Source organism: Varanus komodoensis, unplaced genomic scaffold, assembly GCF_004798865.1.
Source record: "Varanus komodoensis strain SLA01 unplaced genomic scaffold, ASM479886v1 scaffold3, whole genome shotgun sequence".
NCBI classification, from domain to species: domain Eukaryota; kingdom Metazoa; phylum Chordata; class Lepidosauria; order Squamata; family Varanidae; genus Varanus; species Varanus komodoensis.
Window position 1 is genome coordinate 34,429,781 of NW_025335761.1, and position 23,652 is coordinate 34,453,432.

Here is a 23,652-nt window from a genome sequence, read left to right on the forward strand (position 1 = left end):
TTGGGGCGGGGGGCATGGTATCACTCTGTAAGTACCTCAAAAGCTGTCACAAGGAGGAAGGTCAAGATTTCTTTTTGCTGATGCCAGAGTGTAGGACATGGAATAATCAACTCAAGTTGCGACAACCCAGATTTAGGCTAGATATCAGTAAAAGCTTCCTCACTGTCAGAGGAATACAACAGTGGCACTGTCAGCTGCTTAGAGAGGTGGTAGGCTCTCCCTCACTAGAGACAGTCAAAAAGAAACTAGGCAGCCATCTGAGTGGGATGGTCTAAATTGGTGTCCTGCAACAGCAGGTGGTTGGACCCAATGGCCTTCATGGCCCCCTCCAACTCTACTATTCTATGATTCTATGAACTTGTGATGCTGTCCTAAATATTGAGCCTGAGCTCTTTGAAGATGAATGGGATTAAGATTTATTATTTATTTATTTAAAACACTTCTATGCTGCCCCATTCGCCGAAGCCTTGGGGTGGCTCACAACATAAAATTAAAATATAATACATTCAAAATATAAAACAAATTAACAATATAAAGTAAGTCGCCCTGGCCAGATAAAATAAGCAAATAATATTAACAATTAAAATGACTTTTAAATAAAAAGGTCTTTGCCTGGCGCCGAAAAGCAAATAACGACGGCGCCAGACGGACCTCTCTGGGGAGCGCATTCCATAGATTGGGCGCCACCACAGAGAAAGTCCTCCTCCAAGTACCTACCCTCCTAATTTCTTTCACGGAGGGTTCCCAGAGAAGGGCCTCTCCCGCAGATCTCAAGGGGCGGGTGGGCGTATATGGATGTATGCGCTTCTTCAGGTAACCAGGACCCAAGCCGTTCAGGGCTTTATAGGTCATCACCAACACCTTGAACTGGGCCCGGACTTCAATGGGAAGCCAGTGAAGCTGACGGAGGACTGGAGTCATGTGAACATAACGCCCAGTCCCTGTCAGCAGCCCGGCAGCTCTATTTTGAACCAGTTGAAGTATCCGGACCGTCTTCAAGGGTAGCCCCACGTAGAGCGCGTTACAGAAGTCAAGGCGGGAAGTCACCAGCGCATGTGTCACTGTCGCCAGGCAGTCGTACTTCAGGTAGGGGTGCAGCTGATGGATCAGCCAAAGCTGAAGGAAAGCGCTCCTCGCCACTGCTGTCACCTGAGCTTCCAATGAAAGCTCAGGGTCGAGGAGCACTCCCAGGCTGCAGACCTTGTCCCTAAGAGGGAGTGCAACCCCATTCAGAACTAAGTTCAGTTCACCCTTTCCGAAGCCCGATCCGCCAACCAACAGGACCTCCGTCTTGTCTGGGTTGAGCTTCAGTTTATTGGCCCTCATCCAGCCCATTACCTCGGCCAAGCACCGGTTCAGCACAGCCACTGCCTCACCTGGATTGGTGGAAAATGAGAGGTAGAGCTGGGTATCATCAGCGTACTGATGATTCCGCAGCCCACACCTCCTGATGACCTCTCCCAGCGGTTTCATGTAGATGTTAAACAGCAAAGGGGACAAAACGGACCCCTGCGGTACTCCATGTCATAGCTGCCATGGCGCAGAGCCATAGTCCCCCAGCACCACCTTCTGGAATCGGTCATTGAGAGGAGCGGAACCACTGCAAAGCAGTGCCTCCGACCCCCAATCCCGCTAGCCTATCCAGAAGGATACCATGGCCGATGGTATCGAAAGCCGCTGAGAGGTCCAGGAGAACCAACAGGGACGCACTCCCCCTGTCCTTCTCCCTGCACAGGTCATCGTATAGGGCGACCAAGGCAGATTCAGTACTGTACCCGGGTCTGAAGCCGGACTGAAATGGGTCCAGATAATCAGTTTCATCCAAGAGAGCTTGGCGTTGTCCCGCCACCACCCGCTCTAACACCTTGCCCAGAAACGGGATGTTGGCCACTGGTCTATAATTAGTGGCCATCTCTGGATCCAGTGACGCTTTCATCAGGACTGGTCGGACTACCGCCTCCTTTAAAGGGGCAGGCACCCGACCCTCCCTCAGAGAAGCGTTAACCACTTCCAAGATCCAGATCCCAATCCCGTGCTTGGAATTATTTATTAACCAAGATGGGCAAGGGTCCAATAGGCAAGTGGTGGACATACTCGTCCAAGCCCCTTGTCCACATCATCAGGCCGCAATAACTGAAATTCATCCATTAATTTTGGACCAGACGGCAGCATTGGTGTCTCCCCAGAAACCTCTGATTCACTAGTGGTGTCTAGCTCGTGACGAATCTGAGCGATTTTCTCCCTGAAATGCATGGCAAAGTCGTCACAGCGGGCCTTTGAGGGTGGAACCAGATCTTTCTTAGGACCTGGACGAACCAGGTCTTGCACCACTCGAAAAAGCTCTGCTGGACGGCATTTTGAGGAGGCAATGGAAATGGAAAAAAACTGATGCATGTATCAGACATACACAGATATGCAAACTGATGTTAGTGCCAACTTACACAAAATCACCAAATATCCTGGATAAACTGGACAAATTGTGTTAGATACAAAAAATGAACTTACACATTTCATGAAGCTGCCAAGAAATTAGAATGTCTGTCTTTGGGAAATATACTAATATAAAATTTGATCTTCTAATGGGCAAACTCATGAACCTATTTCTGTGTATAATCCATCTTTTCTTTCTACAGTTTCCTTCCTCAGCCTTGTGCCCTCCTGAACAATTTCTGTCAAGCCCAGTCAAGTGCTGCCAATGATCCGAGAATGACAAAAGATTAAGTTCAACAGATCTAGTGGGTGCCAGGTTGAGGAAGGGTGTTCCAAACAAATTTTTAGTTTATATCACTTTTTTGCCTGAAGTTGTAAAGAAGGAAATGTGCAGAATTTGACAGTTGTGCCTACTATAGTCTTATTGCAGTTTTCATGGTGGAGCAATTTCTGTCTGTGTAACTAGAAGTGTTACATCAATTGCTACAAATGTAATTTCTTCCCCTTTTCACTTTCAACATTTTAAATTAAGGTCTGTTGATATTCTAATTTCACAGCAATACACAGTGTGCATGTATATTTTTTTCTCTAGCTAGGTCTCTCTGCAACCATAAAATATTGCATTTGTGTTGGGTGACCTATAAGGAATTCTTACATTTTGTCAATTCTTGAATACTGGATTCAGTAAGAACTACAGAACATGTGCACAGGAAAACAAAGAACACCTTAAAGTTTTTGGCTTAGAAGGAAACTGGCTGAAATCCCTGCTTGGTTCAGCAATATGCAGTCACGGACCAAGATTTGTCCAGAGACTAGAGGCATGTAAGGGCAGTAGCTCATTCTGGCATGCTACACACTGACTGACATGAAGAGCATGGACTGGATATACCTTGTAATACCAGTATCCAGCCTTCCTATTTCCTGTACTATCTGACTTTTCCTGGTGAGAGAGTGACTGTATTTTGGGAAAGCCAGACTAGTCAACCTGGGTGCACAACTTCTGAGGTCTTATCTTTGTGGGTTGCAGTTGCCAGCACCAGGGAAGATAGAGGGAAGCATGATAAGTGGTACCCATTTATGTACAAATATTTTCACTTATGTCTTCAAAGAAATTTATTTATTTGGAACACTTCTATGCTGCCCCATTTGCAAACGCCTCGGGGTGGCTTCCAATACAAAAAAATTCTATTACATTAAAAATCTGGAGACATCCTGGGAAGATATAAAATCAATAAATAAATAAATTTAACAATTAAATAGCGTTTAAATAAAAAGGTCTTGGCCTAGCGCCGAAAAACAAATAACAAAATAGGGTACAAAATATTTTATCATGCAGCATGGGAAGTTGCTGCTCCAGTAATGTAAGTTCTGGGTCTAGCAGCATCTTGGGTCCTGGCTGTAATTTGTTGTTTTGTCCTTCCAGTTATTTTCCTCTTAAATAATTGTTTTGTTTTAAGGTACAGATTATATTCGCATTTTTGGGTAATCGCCAGGCTTGAAGATGGGGAGAGAATGTGCTTCATGCAAATTGTTGGTCAAAGACAGCTGAAAAGTGTCAAAATGAGAGTATTTATCCCACAGCCTTGTAAACTCTCAGTAGATTTCTGTATATAACATTGACTTCCTGAATGTCTGTTCATAAAGAACCGTTTTGAGAGCAGTGAGATTCTAGTTGGAAGTACACATTTCACTGGTATTCTTGGGTGTTACCATTTTAAATGTTATGCTTGCATTTTCTTCAGTGAAGTTGTCACGCTTCTCTGCTACTTTAGATCATATTATACTATGCTTGTACTCAATAACTATTACACTTCATTGATTGATATAAGATAAATTTTGTCTATATAATTTGTGATTAGTATTACTTAGTGATGCAAGCTAAGTCTAAAAATGCATGTATGCATCAATTCATACCCACTTAACCTGACCTGAGCTATTTTATATAAACCAAAGAGCTCTAATCCAAGAAGATACATTTGGATGATGATGTGCTAAATGCATTACAAGAAGTAACAATCCACATAGCAGAAAAGTGATGGTATTGCAGATGAGGATTGCTGATAAATATTTAAAGCCATGTATTTTTAAACTACACTCTATTAATTTTAGAACTGGGCAGTCTCACCACAGCTAATCTGATGGAAAAGGTGAGAGGTCTACAGAATCTTGCATATCAGTTGGGACTGGATGAATGTAAGTACTATATAGTCTGAAACAGATTTTGTTTAAGAGCTTTAATATTGCTAAATGTTACCATAGGACCTTTTCATGAAGCCTTTTCATGTTTAATTACATGATCAATATTGAATTAATTCTGTGGTTCTCACTGACATTTATAGGTTTTGGTGGATATCAGTCTTATGCCCAATTATTTTAATCTTAAAACAAAACAGTGTAAAATAAAACAAAACACTTCGGTAAGAGTAATATACATACCAACTTTTTAATGCAGTGATAGCTGACATATTAAAACACAAAGCCAAGCTACTTAAATACTGTAAAGAAATGGGTTGACAGGTAACTTTGTTTATTGACAACTAGTGATTGTATTTCTATATGATTAGAAAAGACTGCCTAACAACATTTCACATTTTACAAAGTACTTCGCGAACTTTTATGTAGTGGCATTAGTTTAGGACTCCATCCTAGCAAAAGTTCACAAAAGAGTAGTGTCGTGTCTGGGCCAGTTGGTTTTGGGATGTGATTGAGGGAAAGGGGATGCTACTAGGCAAGAAATGCAGGCAAGTGTGGGGTCAGTTGTTGGAAATAGTACTTGCATGAGTTACAGTGGAGCCAGGAAGAACTTTCCAGGTACTGGGAACCAGCATGAAGGCTCAGCTTCAAGAATTGTCAAGTCAGAGCTACAGAGCTGTCCTCTTCTAACCTTTCTTGAGGTAAAGGCTTCTTCAAGTTGAACCTGCAACAACATGTTGCAGTCCCTCAATCTCTGTGTTGTTCCTTGTTCTGTAATTTGTGGAAGTGCTGTTGTAGGTCTTTAAGTTGTTGTTTTTGAGAGGGCCAGGCTCTCCCTCTCTTGGAATTTGTCTCCATTTGAGCCCCCTGACTCTGTTTATCTGGTGCTGAGGATATGTCTGTGGTGGAGAAAGATACTATAACAAAAACTGTCTGCCAGTACATTATTTCTAACTGCAATACTGTATATATTTTTAGTATACTTAGTACCCTAAATAAATACATATTGGAAATAAAATAAACTAAGTGTGCATAGCCATAGTTTGTATTGTTGGCATAACTGAATTATACAGCTATGATTTTTTCCCAGAAAATATATGATTCTGTGTCACTGTGCTTTCTTAAACAGTACGGCAATCTGTTTTAGACTGCAGTCTAAAACAATGCAGTGTGGAGAAACTGTGTAGAAGTATATATTTGTGTACAACTGTTGTGTGCCTCATCCATTTCGATAGGATGCATGTCTCACCTCTGGCATGCAACTCACTAATGTGTTATTACAGAAGGAAACTGAAAATGTTTATAATTTATTTCCATACCATCCAATAGCAGATGCTCTGTGGTATCAGGCTCCGGGTCATAGTTGGCAGGGCACTGGGATACAAGCAACACAAGCAAGGTGTTATAAGTCTAGAGTCCAGTCACTAGTCCAGTAACAAAGTTGCAATTCCAAGCAGACCACCGTCAAAGCAGAGGTGGACTGTGGAGCAAAGTGTAATCCAATAGACAAGAGCATAGAAGAGGGCAGAGGCCAAGAAAACAGCACAACAAGGAACTGGTACTGACAGCAAGATAACAAAGAGGGGTCCAGGAGTAGCAAGGCCTGGCAGGCAAGGTCAGGAAGCAAGGTGAGGCAAAGCAGGAACAGGCGAAGATCCAAGAGGCAAGGTCTACAAGCAGGGCAGGGATTCGGACAGCAAGAGTCCAAGTAACAACCAGAAAGACTGTTTTTGCCAAGCCAAAGACTGGAGGGAAAAAGCCTGTTTTTGTAGTGCTCTTCCCTCAGGTCTCCCAGCGGGTACTTGTTCATTTCTGAGAGCTCCAGCAGAACCTGGCCCTAGTCCTGCAGTCAATTCTGCTGCTATTCTAGCTCTGGCAAGCAGATGGAGCTGTAGAGCAGTTCAGATGCTGACTTGTGGGTGGTTTACAAGATCATGTAAAACATAGTAAACTACAGTGCTTTTTTTTTTGTAAGAAAAAAGGTGCCGGAACTCATGAAATGATTTACCTTTCTCACATAGTCAATCACTGTACACACACTCACACACATCAGTTGTGTAACGAAACATAACAGTCACCACCTGCAGTAAGCACTCAACGTGCGACCACCTGACCAATCACAGGCTGAGCAGCGCCATCACAACCAGCGCGGATGAAGTATGCATGCATCGGACTCAACACACAAGCAGCCCGCATGCACCGTTTTAATGATTTTGCCGCCAACCTGCTACGCTTGACAGGGCGATTCAAATCCACATGGACCAAACATCAAATTTTCAAAAGTTACTTTTATAACTTGGAAAATCTGTCAAAAAAGGTGCCAGAACGCCGTTCTGTTGCGTTCTATGACAAAAAAAGCACTGGTAAAATATAATATAAAATAGAGTTAACAATAAAATACAATGTTACAGTACAAAATTAAAAGCCAAATTTAAAAGCCAGAATAGCTTCCACAAATGAAATCACAAGATCTATTAAGCAGCTGACATAATGTTCCCAGTATATACTCCCCTATTAAAGCCAGTCTGGTGTAGTGAATATAGTGTTGGACTAGGGCCCTGGGAGATCCACTTCTCCATGTTGCCACCAACTGAGCCTCCCTTGGAGGTGGCAGTCAGAGGAAGGTCTGAGATCTTGACTGCAATGTCTGGGTGGCTTGTGACTGGGAGAGGTATTCCATCAGCTATTGGGATGCAAGCTGTTTAGGACCTTGTAAGTTAAAACCAATAGCTTATACAGGGTCACTCTCCCTTGTCTCCTCACACAGGTTGTCATAATGGCAAATGAAGCTGTCTTCATGCCAAAAGAAATATAGATCAAGACTAGCTTAGGATGCTTAATATTTGAAAATGAAATGGGTTATTCAAGATTGAGGACTTTCTTACTTGTGCAGAATAAAGAAATAGAAAGAGTTGATAGAAACATAGCAACATCTAGTTCTGGTAGCCTCTAGATGGCAGCAGAAGGCTGCTTAGAACTATCTAGGCTGGGCTAAAGATGTGTGAGGAACCCAAGGGTGGGTGGGGGAATCCTATGGATCTTCATGATTCAATCACTTCTAGTCTGCTACCCTGTGCTGATGCCAACTTGCCTTCTGCAAATTGAATCAACTTGCCAAACTCCATTTCTAAGGCAGTCATGTTTTGATCAGGGGGCTGCACCTGATGGCCTTCTTGGCCTCTTCCAACTCCTGTATTCTATGATTTCTGTATTTTACAAATTGCTAGGGAAATGTGTCTAAAATCACCTGATTCATACAAATGGATGCCTGAAAAGCACCATTTGCACATAGTGCAAAGACTGTTTTTTCAGTTCAAATCTGCACAAACTGGCCAATTTTTACACACACTTGTGAATTTCATTTTAATGCCCAAATTGTGACCCATTTTAGTGCCAGAAGTCTACAAAAAGAAACCAATTTAACCCACTTCTGACCATCAGATCAAAAAAGGACAGAAATTCCATTAAGATCAAATGAGCTGGGATCTCCCTGTTTTGATGCATCTCTACTAGAAAACATATGTGTAGATCTTTAGATTTGGATGGAGTTCTTTGGTTTACCAATGTTCTCCCTGTGTTTTTATGCTACATGACTTTGTGGGAAATGATACAAAATACATTACCTTCATCTTGTAGACTGAATTAAGTTGGGATAAGTTGATCCAGTATTTTTTGTCTGTGCTTCCTAAAAGTGGCACACATTTGATATGTTCTTTCATAGACTCTCTATTAAGAATTATTATTTGAACCATTGTTTGAAGTTTTTAAGTATACTTATTGCACTTATTCTTTGTTTTCTCTTGAAATTAGATTTGTAGTGTTGGTGAAGGCTAGTTCTTCAAGTAGTTATAAGTTTCACTTGAAATATATCCTATCAATGTAAACTTCCATTTATTAATACTTCCTTTCACAGAGGTAACAATGGACTGGTTCTCATTATCACAGTAGCCCACCACAGCTTAAATAAGTAGTGGTTTGGTTGCAATACATACCAACAGCTGTTGTGAATATTCAAGCTGTGGTGGGTGGTTGCTGCAGCATACTATGGTGTCTAAACCTGGCCAGATTGAGTTGTTGCTATGTTTAACAAAACACAGACAAACAAAAACAGCCTATATTTGTGGCTGGTTTGTTAATCCCAGCAACAACTCATCCTTGCACATCTTTGAACATCAGAATATGCTATTGCAACTGCCCATAGCAGGTTGAATATTCACAGTGGCTACTGGCATGCACTGCAACCACTGTGGCTAAAATAAGTCACAATGGGCTATGACAATTGTACAGTTCAGGCCAGTTTGTTTCCTTTACTGCCCATTTAAAATATCCTGCTCATGATGCCTGACTGCTAATAGCAAGCCAGAGAAAATAATTTTACATTCCAGTCCTATATGTGTCTACTTGAAAGCAGGTCTTACTGAGCTCAGTGGGGTTTACTCCTAGGTATAGGGTATAGGATTGCAGCCTTAACCTGTAAGGTATCCCAAGGGTCATGGGATGGAACATAGCTTCCTCTTTGCCTGCAGAGAAGATCTCCCCTCACAAGTGTCCTTCTTGCAGACACAACCCTCCAGCACTGCCCTTGCACCTCTACCAGAAATGTGCTGATAGTGATGTCAGCAAAAAGTGGATGCAGTGGATGAGAATCGGTCCTGTTTTTGTAACAATTATTGGAACGGGGAACGAAGCATGGCAGCCCTGGATCTGACGTACTCATTTCTCCTCCAGTTCCCTCCCACCCCCTGTTCTAACTTGCCAGTGTGAGCCTGGCAGGACTATAGGCAGCCCTTCCTCCACCTCGGTTCCTTTGCCTTCTCTCTCTTTGAAGTGTTCTACCTGTTAGCACTTTAGTTCATATCTTATTAAGGTATTCTCATGTCCAAGATCATTTTCTTTCTTTTTTAAAGGAACTCAAAGCAGCTTACAGCATTCCTCCCCACCTGCTCTCAGTCTTATCCCCACAGCAACAACTCTGTGAGGTAGGTTGGGCTGAGAGTCTGTGGCTGGCCCAAAGGTACCCAGTTTGCTCTATGGCTGAGCAGATACTAGAACCCAGATCGCTTGAGCCCATGTCCTACGCTCTTAACCATTACACCACACTGGCTGTCATGGTAAATTGTGTATCATTTCCATCAGTGTCTGATGTGGCTCCTGTGGCACTTGCAAAAGTGTTTGCAACATGGTGCCTACAGGCACATGAACATTTTTTATTTAATTAATTTTTGAAAAATGGTTTATAAGTACATGGATTAGCATGAAATGCATACAACGTTCTAGCAATTATACACAGGTTTCAACAAAAGCAAACCAAATTTTCAAATAGGTACCCATTTGAAGTTGGTGTTTATATGTCACCTCTTTTCATATATCAAATACTCTGTAAAATCCTCAGTCCATTGTATTTTAGTAGTTAATTGTTTATTCTTCCAAGTAGTCTTCTGCAGATTACCCTCATGGGAATATGGCTCTCTACAGTGATGACAGATATTTCAAGAATGGCCTTCTCTCAGTCTACCATAAATGGTGGCTACACAAGTAAGCATCCCACTACACAAGAGGAAATTACTTCCGTTTAGACAGGTCATGATGTTTCAGCTCCCTCTCCTTGCATAACACTAAAGAATGGGGCTAGGGTGGGGTTGCAGGATGTCTTTTGAGGGACATGAATTGATTTGCAATATACATGTATGTAAATGCCATGTGTTCATAATCTCTGGATGCAAGCCACAATGATCCATCTAATGGCAATGTTCTTCATTGCTGGTGGAACTTTCAGGTCAAGAGCCTGGGATTTTTTTCTCTCTTTGGACTAATTTTCATTGGATTTAATGGCTTTAACAATGATTGTCTACCAAACCAGGTGCTTCTGTTCTTTCTCTGATTTCTACAATGTAACAGCCTATCATAGCTTAATTTATCAGTGGGGGCTGATGTATCATACTGGGTGCCCATGGGCACTGTTATTGCATGGTATCTGCAGGTACACAGTTTGCTGTGGTTTGTTGGGTCATGTGAACCCAGATGCATGGGTTGGTTGAAGGTTAGACAATCCCCAAATAATGCTAAAATGAGCTAGCAAGCAAAGGAACCTGGTCCCAGTAGGCAGTCACATAGACAAAAATAAAATAAAATCAGTTGAAACCATGGGCATTAGTCTACTCCTCAAGCAATCCCTTCTACCAGGGTTTGCATAAACATAACAAGTCACAGCAAGCTGGATGTCCAGCAAACAGGTAAATTAAGGTGGCCTGTCATGTTGGGCTAATCAGGTCATTGTTTAACTTTTAGTTTCATAGTGACTAGAGAAAGCTGGGGGTAAACACCTTTCACTTTTTCTGCCTGAAATTAATCTTAAAGGTGGATGTTGTGATTCCATACCACCATCACCTTAACCTCGTGTAATTTGGTGATATCTATGGAAAATACTTTTAATATAAAAATGCTAGCTTTAATTTAGTTCCACTTGTAGTGTATAGGCCATTCAGCCTTTGAATGTTACTCACACTCTACTTAATTTCCTATGTACTACTTTTTGTTCACTGATCAGACTGAATTAGTTGAGTTCTAGTTCTTTCAAACCAAATTGAGATTTTGTTTCACCTATTTCAGCTAGTTTGAAGATGTAATAGCAATTAAAGTGATATTATATGAAATAGCTTGATATTAAATAAATAAAAATTGTACTGCACATAGTAGATGCACTTTAGTATTGATCAGAAATCTATTTCTATGGCAATTACTTCTTGCATAATAAAATACAACCATACCTAGAATTTAAGTAATATAACAATTTTGTTGAGCAGAGCAACATTTCAGGAACAGATGGTTTACAGCAATTATTAGATAGCATTCATGTGAACTTTTTCTTTTAATTCTTTTATGTTCTTTAAGTGTTGGTAATGACCTATAAAGCCCTAAACGGCTTGGGTCCTGGTTACCTGAAGGAGCGCTTACGTCCATATATGCCCAGCCGCCCCTTGAGATCAGCGGGAGAGGCCCTTCTCCGGGAACCCTCCGGGAAGGAAATTAGGAGGGTGGCTACTCGGAGGAGGGCTTTCTCTGCGGTGGCGCCCAACTTATGGAACACGCTCCCCAGAGAGGTCCGCCTGGCGCCGTCGTTATTTGCTTTTCGGCGCCAGGCGAAAACCTTTTTATTTAAGCGGTATTTTAACTGTTAGTATTAACTGATTTTATCTGGCCAGGGCAGCTTATTTTATATTGTATTTATTGGATTTTTAATGTTTATATTAATTTATTGTTGTAAGCCGCCCCGAGGCTTCGGCGAATGGGGCGGCATAAAAATGTTTTAATAAATAAATAAATAAAAGTTCTTATTGTCCACTGCTACCATGCAGATTATCTGGATTCATATGCTATATAACTTGTGAAACTTGTTTTTTTGACTCAGTCCTGTATTGTGCTCAGGTCCTATTTTATGTTGGATTAAAGGTGGATGAAATTACCGTTCTTCAGATTGGAAGGAGTGCTTCCTGTTCTGTGCCTGATATCCAGATACAGATGACTGAGTCCAAAAATCTTGTGCCAGTTTCAAAGGCTGAATAAGTGTAGACATTGTTCCCTTTTAACAGTTTAACATATGAAAAAGTAGGCAGAGATTTTACTGGCTTTGAGACATTAAAACTCAAGCATTAGGCTCACTTATCGTAGAGAAATTTTTGAAATAAATATGCTTCAGATCAGCACATTGGGTTGTTTTGGGGGTAAGTAGATAAACATAGGGATGCTAGAAGGACATACAAGTTATGCATACTTGAGTTATAGCTGTGGGAAGCAAAAATAACTTGGTAGTCAAAAGCTTGAAGCAGATAAAAAGAGAATATACTGTTTTGGCACATAACTATCCTTCTTTGTAATATCCAGATGTTTAAAGTGTATTTCAGTAAAAGAAACTTCCTGTAACTGGATGGTTATATATTTTATGAATATATGCACATATATATTTCTTTCAAAATACTAGCTGCCATATTGTTTTCATTCACCTCTTCTATTTAGAAACTGTTATAGAACTCATATGTCATATGTTATAGAACTCACATATATACCCAGAATTTGCCTTAAGATCACTCAGTGAACCCCTATGTTGGATGTACTGTTATCTGAGATATGCCAAATGAACTTAAGTTTGGGGCCTTCTCCCTGGTGGCACCTGACCTGTGAAACTTGTTTTCAGTTGGACCAGTTTTCTCTTAGCCTTGAGAGACTTATCACTATTCAAGAAAGTATTTGCTGGTTTGTGAGATGGATCCACCTGACACTTTTACTTTGCTTGTTTTTTTAGAACTAGGTCTTACCAATCAGACTGCTTTTCAGGTACCTGCATACAATTAATTTTAGTACTGTTAATTGGTAGTATGTTTTTTCAATCAGATTGTTGTATTGCATTTCATAGAGTGTTTCAAATATTAATTTTCTACTCCACTTTAAGGACGTTGTCTATGCTATGTCATAAAAAGCAAGTAACTGAGGCTGACCTAGGAAAGCCTGAGAAGAATGCTTGGTTGACCTACTTTCCTCAAAACAACGTAAGTTGGTTTGAGGAATCCAATATGTATTGTTCATTCCCACTCTTGTGGATGCAGATTATGCTGGGCTGGTATCTGAATGTAATGATTAAATAACTGATAGCATAAGTCTAGTTTCTGGCCAGGCTACATTCTATGCATGTTTGGAATCCTCTAAAAGGAAACTCTTCAGTACTTTCACCCATGGAGTATGAAGGAATTGTTGTTGCTTGTTTAGCTGGTGGACACCATTACAATCTTGTCTTGAGTAGAAAATCATCCATTTGGGACTAATTCTTACATTTCCCAGTATGCACATTTCTAGTGCAAAATATGCATTTCGTGTCAAATGTGAAAGGCATTTGTTTGTGACTTGAAAATATTAGAACCCACTGTTGGAAAATGATCAACAAGACCCTCTTCTGAGTATGTCACATGCTGCATTTTACATCTAATTATCCTTCTTGTATTATAAGAAGCTTTGTCTTTTATATATCAATAACAGTGAAAATCCTCACTGATTAATTTGAAGAGGAATGGACTAAAATCAAATTAGCTACAGTTTTTAAGTTTTCTATGCACTGTATTTATTCTTCCAGCTGCAGAATCCAGAGCTCACATAGTGTTAAAAATACTGGTATCATTTATAATCCAACATGCTATTTGCTTTTTGTATTATCACTAGCAGTAAATGCCCTCTTGTTAACAAATAGAAGGTTGTTTGTACTTCTGGTGCTTTGCAGCATTCATGACAGATTTAGCAAAACAGTTAACAAGCTTCTCCTGTGTAGTACAATTTGCTAGATCGAAGGGGTCTCTACAAGGAAGCACTACAGACCTTTAAGAAGCTAGTCAATCTCAGAGACTGCTCGAGTCTCAGTTCCTGGCAAAAGGCTTCCATTAGTGGAACAGGGAAGGTTGTAATTTTGGGGAATTTTTCTTCCTCCTTGTCCCCTTGCCATACTCACAGCACCTTGGAGCAGATTTGGAGAGGTATAGGGGACTATAAGGTGGGAAATACCTGAAAATTGGGCCCTTCTTTGTACCACTGACAAAAGACCTCTAGTTGGTTTCTGTCCCTTGAGTTAAAATTGTGTGGTTACTGACACAGTAGCAGTGACACTCAATAAGATTTGCTTTCAGTCTTTTGTTTCATACTTTGTTCTTCTTACCTTGCTTTTGATCACTCCAGCTCACATCTCAGTGCATGCTAGTTACGGAGGTAGATACTGTTCACTGTAGCATTCAGCTTTCTCTTTGCTGCTTCTGCGGAATTGCTTTGTGAGTTTTTTTGCTGCAAGAATGAGCCATTCAAATACCAGCTTGAAATTAGGATGTACCTTTGAATTGGCTAATTTTGGCATGTAATGTTCTTAACTATCTGAAGCCTGAAGATCATGACCTCAACTTTTTATCATCTCTATTGGATTGTATGCCAGTTTTAGAAGTGAAGGAGGTATGGGAAGTTTTAATTGTACCTGTGTGATTTATCCCCAGTCAGCTCTTTAATTTCTTCTGGCTGTCTGAGGTTTCCGACATGCTGTAAATTTCACCAACTTTTTCATTATCTGCAATTTCTTTATGACTTGTGAATCGGAGTGGAGAGAGAGTGTGGATTTACAGCAGAGATAAACATGTCCATAAAGTCTGTATCTGTGTCAGTAATTGTACTGCTGTCAGTGACTGTCCTGTTTTACAGGCCTCTCTTGGGGAAGAACACACTTTGCTGCTGGTGGCAATGTAGTGTTCACACTTTGGTTTGCATTAATTTGCCAAGAGATTAGGTTGTAATGACTGGGATGGAAAATGAGCATAGATATTGGTCACTCTTGCCTCTTTTTCTTAGTCCTAACTAATGAATGAATGACTGTATTATGCATTATATGCTTGAAAGAAAAGGGAAGCAGGCAAAACTGCTTCAGTGCTAAAATGTGTTGTGGTTGACGAACAGTTTGATGCTGTACATATGTACAAATTGCTTGCATTTACTATAATAAGCAGTCCATAATTGCTTTACCAGAATTCTAGTCTGTTTGTCGTGAAATACTCAGTGCATTTTAATCTCCAACCATTGATGATTATTGCTGTTTTTATTGCAAAAGGTATCAGTGGAAAGAACAGGAATCCTCTAAAATTCCCTTAAAAGTGTTAAGTATTCTGTATTTACTGTTACAAGCTATTTCTGAGACTTTGTGACTTGTCTTCTAGTATACAGACGATTAGGTGTTAGGTGTAGCAAAATGGGTTTTTGACACCAGAAGATTATTCATGATGTTACTGTGGAATGTCTCATTCAATTGTTAAATATCCAGAATGTGAGCTGGGTCCAGCACTTCTGATATATTTGCCTGCCAAACAGATTCAGAGTGTGGAGAATGAAAACTTAAATAAAGCCCCATCTGGCTGTGTTTGGGCATAATGGACTGTTTGACAGCTCTCTTCTTTTTGTTTGTGTTGGTGGATGCATGCTTGGTAACTAACTTTGAAACCCATTATTGGTACTTGCATAGCATCCTCTGGGTAACAGGGGCTTAATCCACAATTGATAGTGAGTGCAGTACCACATGCTATATGTAAATAGCTACCAGGCTGATACATACATGCATATATTTGACTTTAACTAGAGGATATTTAATACTGTTTGGATTTTGCAAGCCCAGTTTGACAAACTCATGGGATATTTGTGCAATGTTTGTGTCATGGTTAGGGACATGATTGTGCATTGGGGCTTTTCAGCTCCTTGCCCCAAGACCCCTAAGGTCATAGGTTGAAATTTTTTATTTAAATAAAGGGTTGTCCAGAATAGTGAACTATGAGACAAGAAAAAGCCAGCAAAGGAAAATATCACCTACTGTCTCTACACTGATGACACATGGTGTGTGAGTAGATCCCAAGCAATACTTTTCTATTTCTATTTCATGTTTTGTTATTTGATAGCTATAGTATAACTTTATTATGGGTAGGGTTGGAGGCATTATGATCAGAAGAAAAATGGTTGTTTAAATATTTGGTGTAAATCTCCAAATTCCAAATGAAGCGAATACTTGGTAGCTTTGTAAGTATATGTATGAAAGCTAAGGCTGTGGTAAAGATAGTCATTCTGGAAGAGTCATCAAGTCTGAATTGCTAAATTATAAAGATGTGAAGGCCTGGCGGAGGAGGGGATTTGAGGAAAACACTTTTCCACCAAGGACTATACTTTGTTTTTTTCCAAAAAAAATGGAAAAATTGAGCAGGAATATAAAATGATTTATTTTAGAATTTGAGACATGGAAACAGAGTGAGTCAGAAGGGGCCTCCCGGGCCATCTAGTCTGACTCCCAGCTCCAGCTGGCTCCAATCATGACATGCTTACCATGTGGTATTTATATATTGTTGATCAATATTTTAACATTAACTAATTTTAATTGTATTTAATTTGTATTTAAATCAAATTGTATTTAATTTAAATTTATTTTAAGTATGTCAGCTTTATGCTCAGTGCATGGAATAGCTAATTTATTTTATTTAGGATTTAGAGTAATGCTGTAACCCGTCCAAAGACAACAGTGATGGACGGCCTATACATTTAATAAATAAATAAATAAATAAAGTTATCCAGTTATCCAGCCTTTACTCCCCCAATATGATTTCAGAATACTCTAGTAGGAACATTTTCCTAGAAAAAACAGAGAATTAAAATATATAGAAATAATGAAATCATTTGGGAACATGTTGAGCTTTTTAAAACATTCTCTCTGTAAGTTTCCCAGCACAGTTATTTCTTCCATTCCTTACCAAAATTAGTGATCAAATGCATTTTTGTTCTATAAATTCTGGGCTGGTTAACTGAAGTAACTTCCAGGGTCTCCAGTGCTTTGCCCACAGAGGATTCTATTATGGGCACCCTACAAAATATTATAAACTTTTAAAATAATTTTTCCATCTCTGCATAATATAGCATCATAAGTCTTCTTTATCTTCCTAAAGCAGCTCTCCTCAGCCAGGTGACTTCCATATGTTCTGGACAACAATACCTGCTTTTCTTGACCAATGACCTTGCTGTTTGAGACTTCTAGAAGCTGTAGTCCAAAATATCTGGAGGATAATATGTTGGGGAAAGCTGCCAAAGTTATTTTAAGTCTGTAAAGGTGTATTTTTTATTTTCCCCAAATGTCTGCTTTTTTTCTCTTCTATGACTTGCAAAATTCTGGAAATTTTACATCTTTACTATAATCAGTGATTATATGACAAAGACCACTGTAAGCATATTGAAAAGTCAGTTGTTTGTTTGCTCTAGGAAGATTTTGTGAGACTGGGATGAAGTTTAAAAAATCATTTCATTGTTGAGTGGACAGTATTTTCAATAGTGTAGTCAATAAATAGCAATAACAGTTAATTAAACCATGACTTTTCATCACATGTGAATTAAGTCTAGTAGTTCAAGCTGCCAGTGTCTCTGAGAGGTTGGAAGGGACCTTGAGCAGGGTCTTCTCTGCCCTTTGCACTCTGCTCTATTGCTGCCATCCTACCTTCTCTCCAAATGTTCTACAGTCCTTTCCCATTATCCTGGTTACTCCCACTTCTTCTCTTCCTCCCAGCTTACCAGGTGGGAAATAGTTAGTTTTTTCTTTTTTAACATTTCACTTAACATAGACATACAGAATAGTGACAATAGACATACAGTACACATATGGAGTAGTTAATTATCTGCTGTTAAGGTTTCAATTATCTTTAGTTCTCCAAATATCTTTGGGCCCTTTGTGGAAACTCTGAAAAGAACTGAAGATGGTGAGTATAGTTTGATCTTTGGTAGTAGGAACTTTTCTATGTAAAGTGCCCAACTTGATGTCAAAGACGGTGGTGTGAGATGTTGCATGGTAATAGATATCTATATGCCCAGGTATGCAGCCCCATGTTGATGCTGTTACTATCAGTCCATCATCTGTTGATTGTTTTGTGATGAAGCTTCAGAGACCTGGATTTGTGTTTTAGAGCCCTGTCCTAGCAGTGTAACTAGACATGGCAACCCAAAATTCTGTAGCAATATATTAATTTTGGTACAAGAGATCAAGCTAGTTTGAAGGTATCCAAAACACAGAACTTACTGTGTACTGATGCTGGGTTGCACTTCATAAAGTTCCACAAGGTTCAGTTTTATCCCCTAAGCTTTTTAACATCTGCATGATACTGCTGGAAGAGGTCATCAGGAGGTTTGGGCTGAAATATCATCAATATCCCCATGATATGCAGCTCTGCCTCTTATTTTCATCAGACCCAGGTGTGGTGGTCTCTACTCTCAATCAGTATCGGGATTTGGTAATTGGTTGGATGAGGACCAATAAGCCCAGTCCTGATAAGATGGAAGTATTGCTGGTGAGGAAACCCCATTTCAATTGGGAGATTGTTAAACCTGTTTTGGATGGGGTTGCACTCCCCCTAAAGGGCAAGTTTTGTAGTTTGGTAATGCTCCTGGACCCCAAACTTTTCCTGGTTGCCCAGGTGGGCTTGGTTGTCAGGGGTACTTTCCATCAGCTCTGGCTGATTTACTAACTACACTTCTACTTGGATTAGGGTAATCTTGCCATGGTCTTTCATGCACTGGTAACCTCCAGACTGGAGTATTGTAATGAACTATACTTCAAGGCTTCCCTTGAAGATGGTCTGGACTCTCAAATGATCCAGAACAAGGCAGCACAGTTGTTCATGAAGACCAGTTCTTATGAGCTCATGAGGACCAGTTGTCATGAACATATAACTTATACCTGTCCTCAGCTGATCTCACAGGTTGCCTCTTCCTATCCAGGCTGAATTCAAGATTTTGACTATGACATACAAAGCTCTAAATAGTTTGCAACTACATTATTTTACGGAATGTCTTATTCCATATATTCCTGCTTATTATCTAAGATGTTCAAATGGGGCCCTTCTACAAGTTCCTTTTGTCAAGGAGGTTGAGTGGGAGGCTGCATGGAGAAGGGTCTTTTCTGTGGTGGCACCCCTGGAGATTTGCCAGGTGTCTACCTTGCTGAGTTTCAGGCGCCTGGCAAGAACATCTCTTCCGGTGCACCTATGGCACCATCTAGACTATTTCTATTGAGGGCACTGGTTTTCATCACATTAATTGTCTTATTTTTATTATGTTTATTGTGCTTTTATCCTGTTTATTTATTATGATATTTTAATTGCATTTTATCAATTTTATTGATAAAATATTTAATACATTTATTGGTAAATATTTTATTGTAATGTCTGCCCAGAGAGCATGATGATAACAGACAACTTTCAAATAAATCTAATAAATAAATAAATGCTGGTTCTGTAAGCATTGATGTAGCTCTGTTTTAATGTGTTTCCCTTCCCCGTTTTTCTGGGGAAAATGGTTAGAAATCGTATTTGTTGCAGCTCTGTCCAGCAGAGTAAGCTTTGTGGATATGTGAACATGCTTAATTCCTCTTTGCTCCCCAAGTGGCGTATAGATCAGAAGTACAAGACTAAACAAATAACTGTAATTCAGCACAATCCTACATAGATTTACTACCAAGAAGTCCCACTAGCCTGGTTTGCACAGCATGGCAGCCCACTGTGGCTTAACAACCTGGACAGATACATTAAGATGTGCTGAATACCTGTAGGCATCATTTTTGCATGATTCCCACAGCTACCCAGCTTACCATGGTTTGTGAACCCAGGTAACAGGGATTGCTGGAGGGCTTATATAACACTCAAAGGATCTGTCTTTGGATTTCATAAATGTTGTCTATCCCTCAGGTGACCCCATCTGTGTATTAGACAACCTTCACAAAAAGCAAGGGCAATCTGAATGCACACAAGCACAGTGCAAAAATGGTGCCTGCAAACATCCAGCGCAATAGAATGTCCCCTGCAGATAAATTAACCCCTGGTGAGGTGACATGTTATATGAGGTAGGTTACCATGTTTACTGTGTTTATTCCTGTGTATGTATATGCAGGGCTACAGGCTTAGCATCTGAGCTAGGGGTTTACTTTGAGATCTAGTAGCATGCTCACCTTATACTATCATTTTCTGTTGTTATCAAATAAAGATCTCCATAAGCCATGATTTCTTTGGTTTGCTAGAACAAAACCTGTTGCTATTTTTTAGTTTACCAAGCCATTCCACATCATCTGGATATGAGGCCTTGCAAAGATCGTTTATGGCTTCCTTTTTGGCATTCCCAGTCAGCATAGCCTTAAAGGGCCTGTATAGAGAATGTAATATAGCTGGTCCAGAGCTCTTTGACAGAATCTAAGTGCCTCATTAATTCCTGTATGCTAGAACAAGATAAAAAATGTCATCAAGCTGCTATCAGATGTCTGATATAAACTGCTGCAAGCTGGAGTGCCATTAGTTTAAATTCTCAATCAAATGCCTTCCTTGAGCTTAAGGAGCAGTGATTAAATGTAGAGGGTCCCCTGAGAGTACTACAGCTGTCATGGGGTTTGGGGAGGATTCCCTCCCTTACCAACAGGAGAATCTTGAGCCAGTGGTCCCAGTGGGTTGGGCCCTCTTCAAACCTGCACGTGCCTGTCCCAGCTGTTCTGCTTTGCCTAATGAATTTCTTTACAGGGAGAAACTGGGTATTGTCATCACAGGCTGCCTTCCCTGGGGACTCTTGCCAGCCTCAGTAATGACTAATGTTAGTGATAGTAATTGAAGTATGATGGCTCTCTGGGGACTCACACCATGCTTGATGGTATCAGACACTTGTGGCTGGTTCAAGCCTATAAATGGCTCAGAGTGATTTTTAATTGCTCTACTTGTATAACTATACTTCCAATATATTCCCCACATGGATGTATGGATATATATAAGTGTGCCTGTGGTGGTTTAGTGGATTTTTCTCCATACTATCTTGACTATACTTGGAGCTTGCCCTGAAAGGACTATAATACTCTGATATCCTTGCACCCTTGCTACATATTTTGTCTTCTACTGCCTGAGAGTATGTGCCTACAAAATCCGTTTGATCTCTAGTGGGAGAAGAAAGCCCATGTTTGTTCATTGTCATAGACATTTTAGAATAGGGAGTGGACTATTTAAACCTGAATATTAAAAAGAAAGTGTTTCATCCACGTCAGATTGTATTTGGAAAATACTAGTTTCCATGGATTGGTCCCAAAGTGGTGGTTAGGTTCTATTACAAAGTCTAATCACTTTTCATGTTAACTTTCTGGTTCAGAATTGGCAGACTTTTTTTTTTTTACAAATGTAGTAAGCTATGGAATCATGAGATGGTGAAATATGGTATAATATCCTTTGTAAATGCTTGGCTTCCATAATCTTCTTTGCTTCTCATCATATTCTGTGGTAAAATGCAGTGAAATGTAAAGCAAGATTATAGAAATATATCATTTTATCTTATTGCATTTTGTTGATTTAAAAGTTAACTGACCAAAAGATTTGGCTATTTGGGTGTTAAAGGAACACTATGAATTATGGTGACCAGGAAAAACAACAACACATTACTGTGTTTTTATAAAGTTAAGGGGAAGTTGACAAGACACATATGAATTGCTAAGCAATTAATAAGGTAACTCAAATTAACAGTTCAGCTAATGAACTAACTGTTATACTGGCTCTCCAGAGATACAAAGACTCTCATTATGTACCATTCCCAAACATCTGCATTCCTGAAAAATCTGTTACTGGGCACTTTTTATACTTTTTATATTTTAATAAAGACCTGCAGTGAATAACCTGCTAGACATTTTGCAGGCAGGCACCCATAGTCATGTCATGGATGCCATAGTTCTGATGGAATCTGAGATGGATGGAGCTACTGCAGCATCTAGTGATATGATGAATGATGTTCAGCTTCTGAAGCCTGAAGGGATAGGCAAACTGTTTGGAAAACTGAGACCTACTACTAACTTTTTAGTTTCTAGATACTCCAACTTGTGAGAGCTACCAGAACTGACCTAAGTAGCTTCAAGATGGTCAGTGCTGGCAAGTGACGGCAAGGTTCCTATAGCTTTGAAAATTTTTGAAAAAGTTTGTATCCCGTGGCTTTGGTAACTGCTACTTTATGTCTGATATGCCATTCTTGAGTAAGCTGCTGGAGTGATTGGTATCCTCACAATTCCAAGCAGTGTTAGATGATACTGATTTATTTAAATCTGTTGCAAACAGTTTTCAGACCTGACTATTGGGTAGAAACTGCCTTGGTCAACCTAGTTGATAACCCATGGAATGGATAAGGGGAGTACAACCCCATTGGTTCTTCTGGACCTCTCAGTAGCTTTTGTATGATCATGGTGTCCCTTCTGGATTATTTGTCTGGGGTGAGTTAGGAGACACAGTGTAGGAGTGGTCTCTGAAGGGGCTGCTGAAGGACCTTTGCTCCACTCCATGATCATTAGAGGGCTATGGAGGGCTGCAAGGTTCCATCTTGTTCCCAGTCATATTTAACATCTACATAAAACTACTGAGATAAGTGATCTGGATGTTTGGGTTGTAGTGTCATCAGTATGCAGATGATACTCAACCCTACCTTCAATACATTTTGGGAAAGTGTTGAAACTGTTCAACCAATGTCTGAAAGCTATTTTAAGATGGATGAGGGTGAATGAGCTGAAGCTTAATCCAGACAAAATGGAGATGTTATGGGCCGGGAAACCAACTACTCCAGATGGAGGCATTCAATTGGTCTTAGGTGCAGTTGCACTTCCCTCAGAAGACCTAACATGTAGTCTGCAAGTCTTGCTAGATTCTGTATTAGGAAATGCTTAGAGGGCACTAGTATTCAGAAGTGCATTTTACCTTATTAGGCTGGTGCAGCAGCTGCAGCTCAACTGGGAGAGAACAGACTTTGTTTTAGTTACCCATGCACTAGTGACATCTAGGCTAGACTACTGTAAAGTGATGTGTGTTGATGGGGTCAACAGAAGATGAAAGAAAAGCCTAGAACAATGCTTCTAGGAGGTGAGACTCTCACTAGGCTGATCTCCTGGCAAGGGGTCATTTAGGGCAGAATGGTCAAAACTAGGACACCATGCATACACCTTCTGCAGAAGTAATGGTCACATCAGAAAAAGAGAATTGGTATCTCTAATGGTGATGGGAGCAGAAAAACTCCTGAAGGTAGCTACTGGACAGTAGTGGTAGTGGAAGCCAACACTGGCAGAGAATGTTTCACAGATTGTGAATGTGACAGTCAGGCTAACTGTGGTTAGTATTGCACAAAAGAAGGCAGTGGCAAAGCACTTCAGAATATTTCTGACCTTGAGAACCCTGTGATGAAATGAGATATAATCCTGGAAGTTGAGACTTCCAGGTTGGAAGACACTCAACAAGTTACTGGGAAAGAACAAAGGACAAGTGCGAATAATGGTGCAACTTGATGCAAGCTGCCTGGTGCAAGTTGCTAATGGTGCAACTTGCTCAAAGCCAAAAGGAACTTTAGTGGCTGACATGCACAGAAGCAAAAGGAAAGTCCAGTACATACAATTGGAACACAAAAAGTTCCAAACTGGAAACAGTAAAGCAAGTAATGGAATGGTTGAAC

At 40.1% G+C, this 23,652-nt stretch overlaps 1 protein-coding gene across 4 annotated transcripts in view; it reads left to right on the forward strand.

The window, feature by feature from the left end:
• The window catches only part of LIN52 (lin-52 DREAM MuvB core complex component), a 75,731-nt gene that overhangs the window by 7,928 nt on the left and 44,151 nt on the right, over positions 1-23,652 (forward strand). For 2 of the 4 annotated variants that reach the window (XR_006415307.1, XR_006415308.1), the window contains exons 5-6: positions 4,540-4,623; positions 19,896-20,050. Coding sequence is in view for 2 of the 4 variants with exons in the window: in XM_044436161.1 (XP_044292096.1) it covers positions 4,540-4,623 (84 nt within the window). In the remaining 2 variants the exon portion in view is untranslated. The remainder of the gene's footprint in view (positions 1-4,539; positions 4,624-19,895; positions 20,051-23,652) is intronic. The other 2 variants (XM_044436161.1, XM_044436163.1) reach the window with 1 other exon arrangement.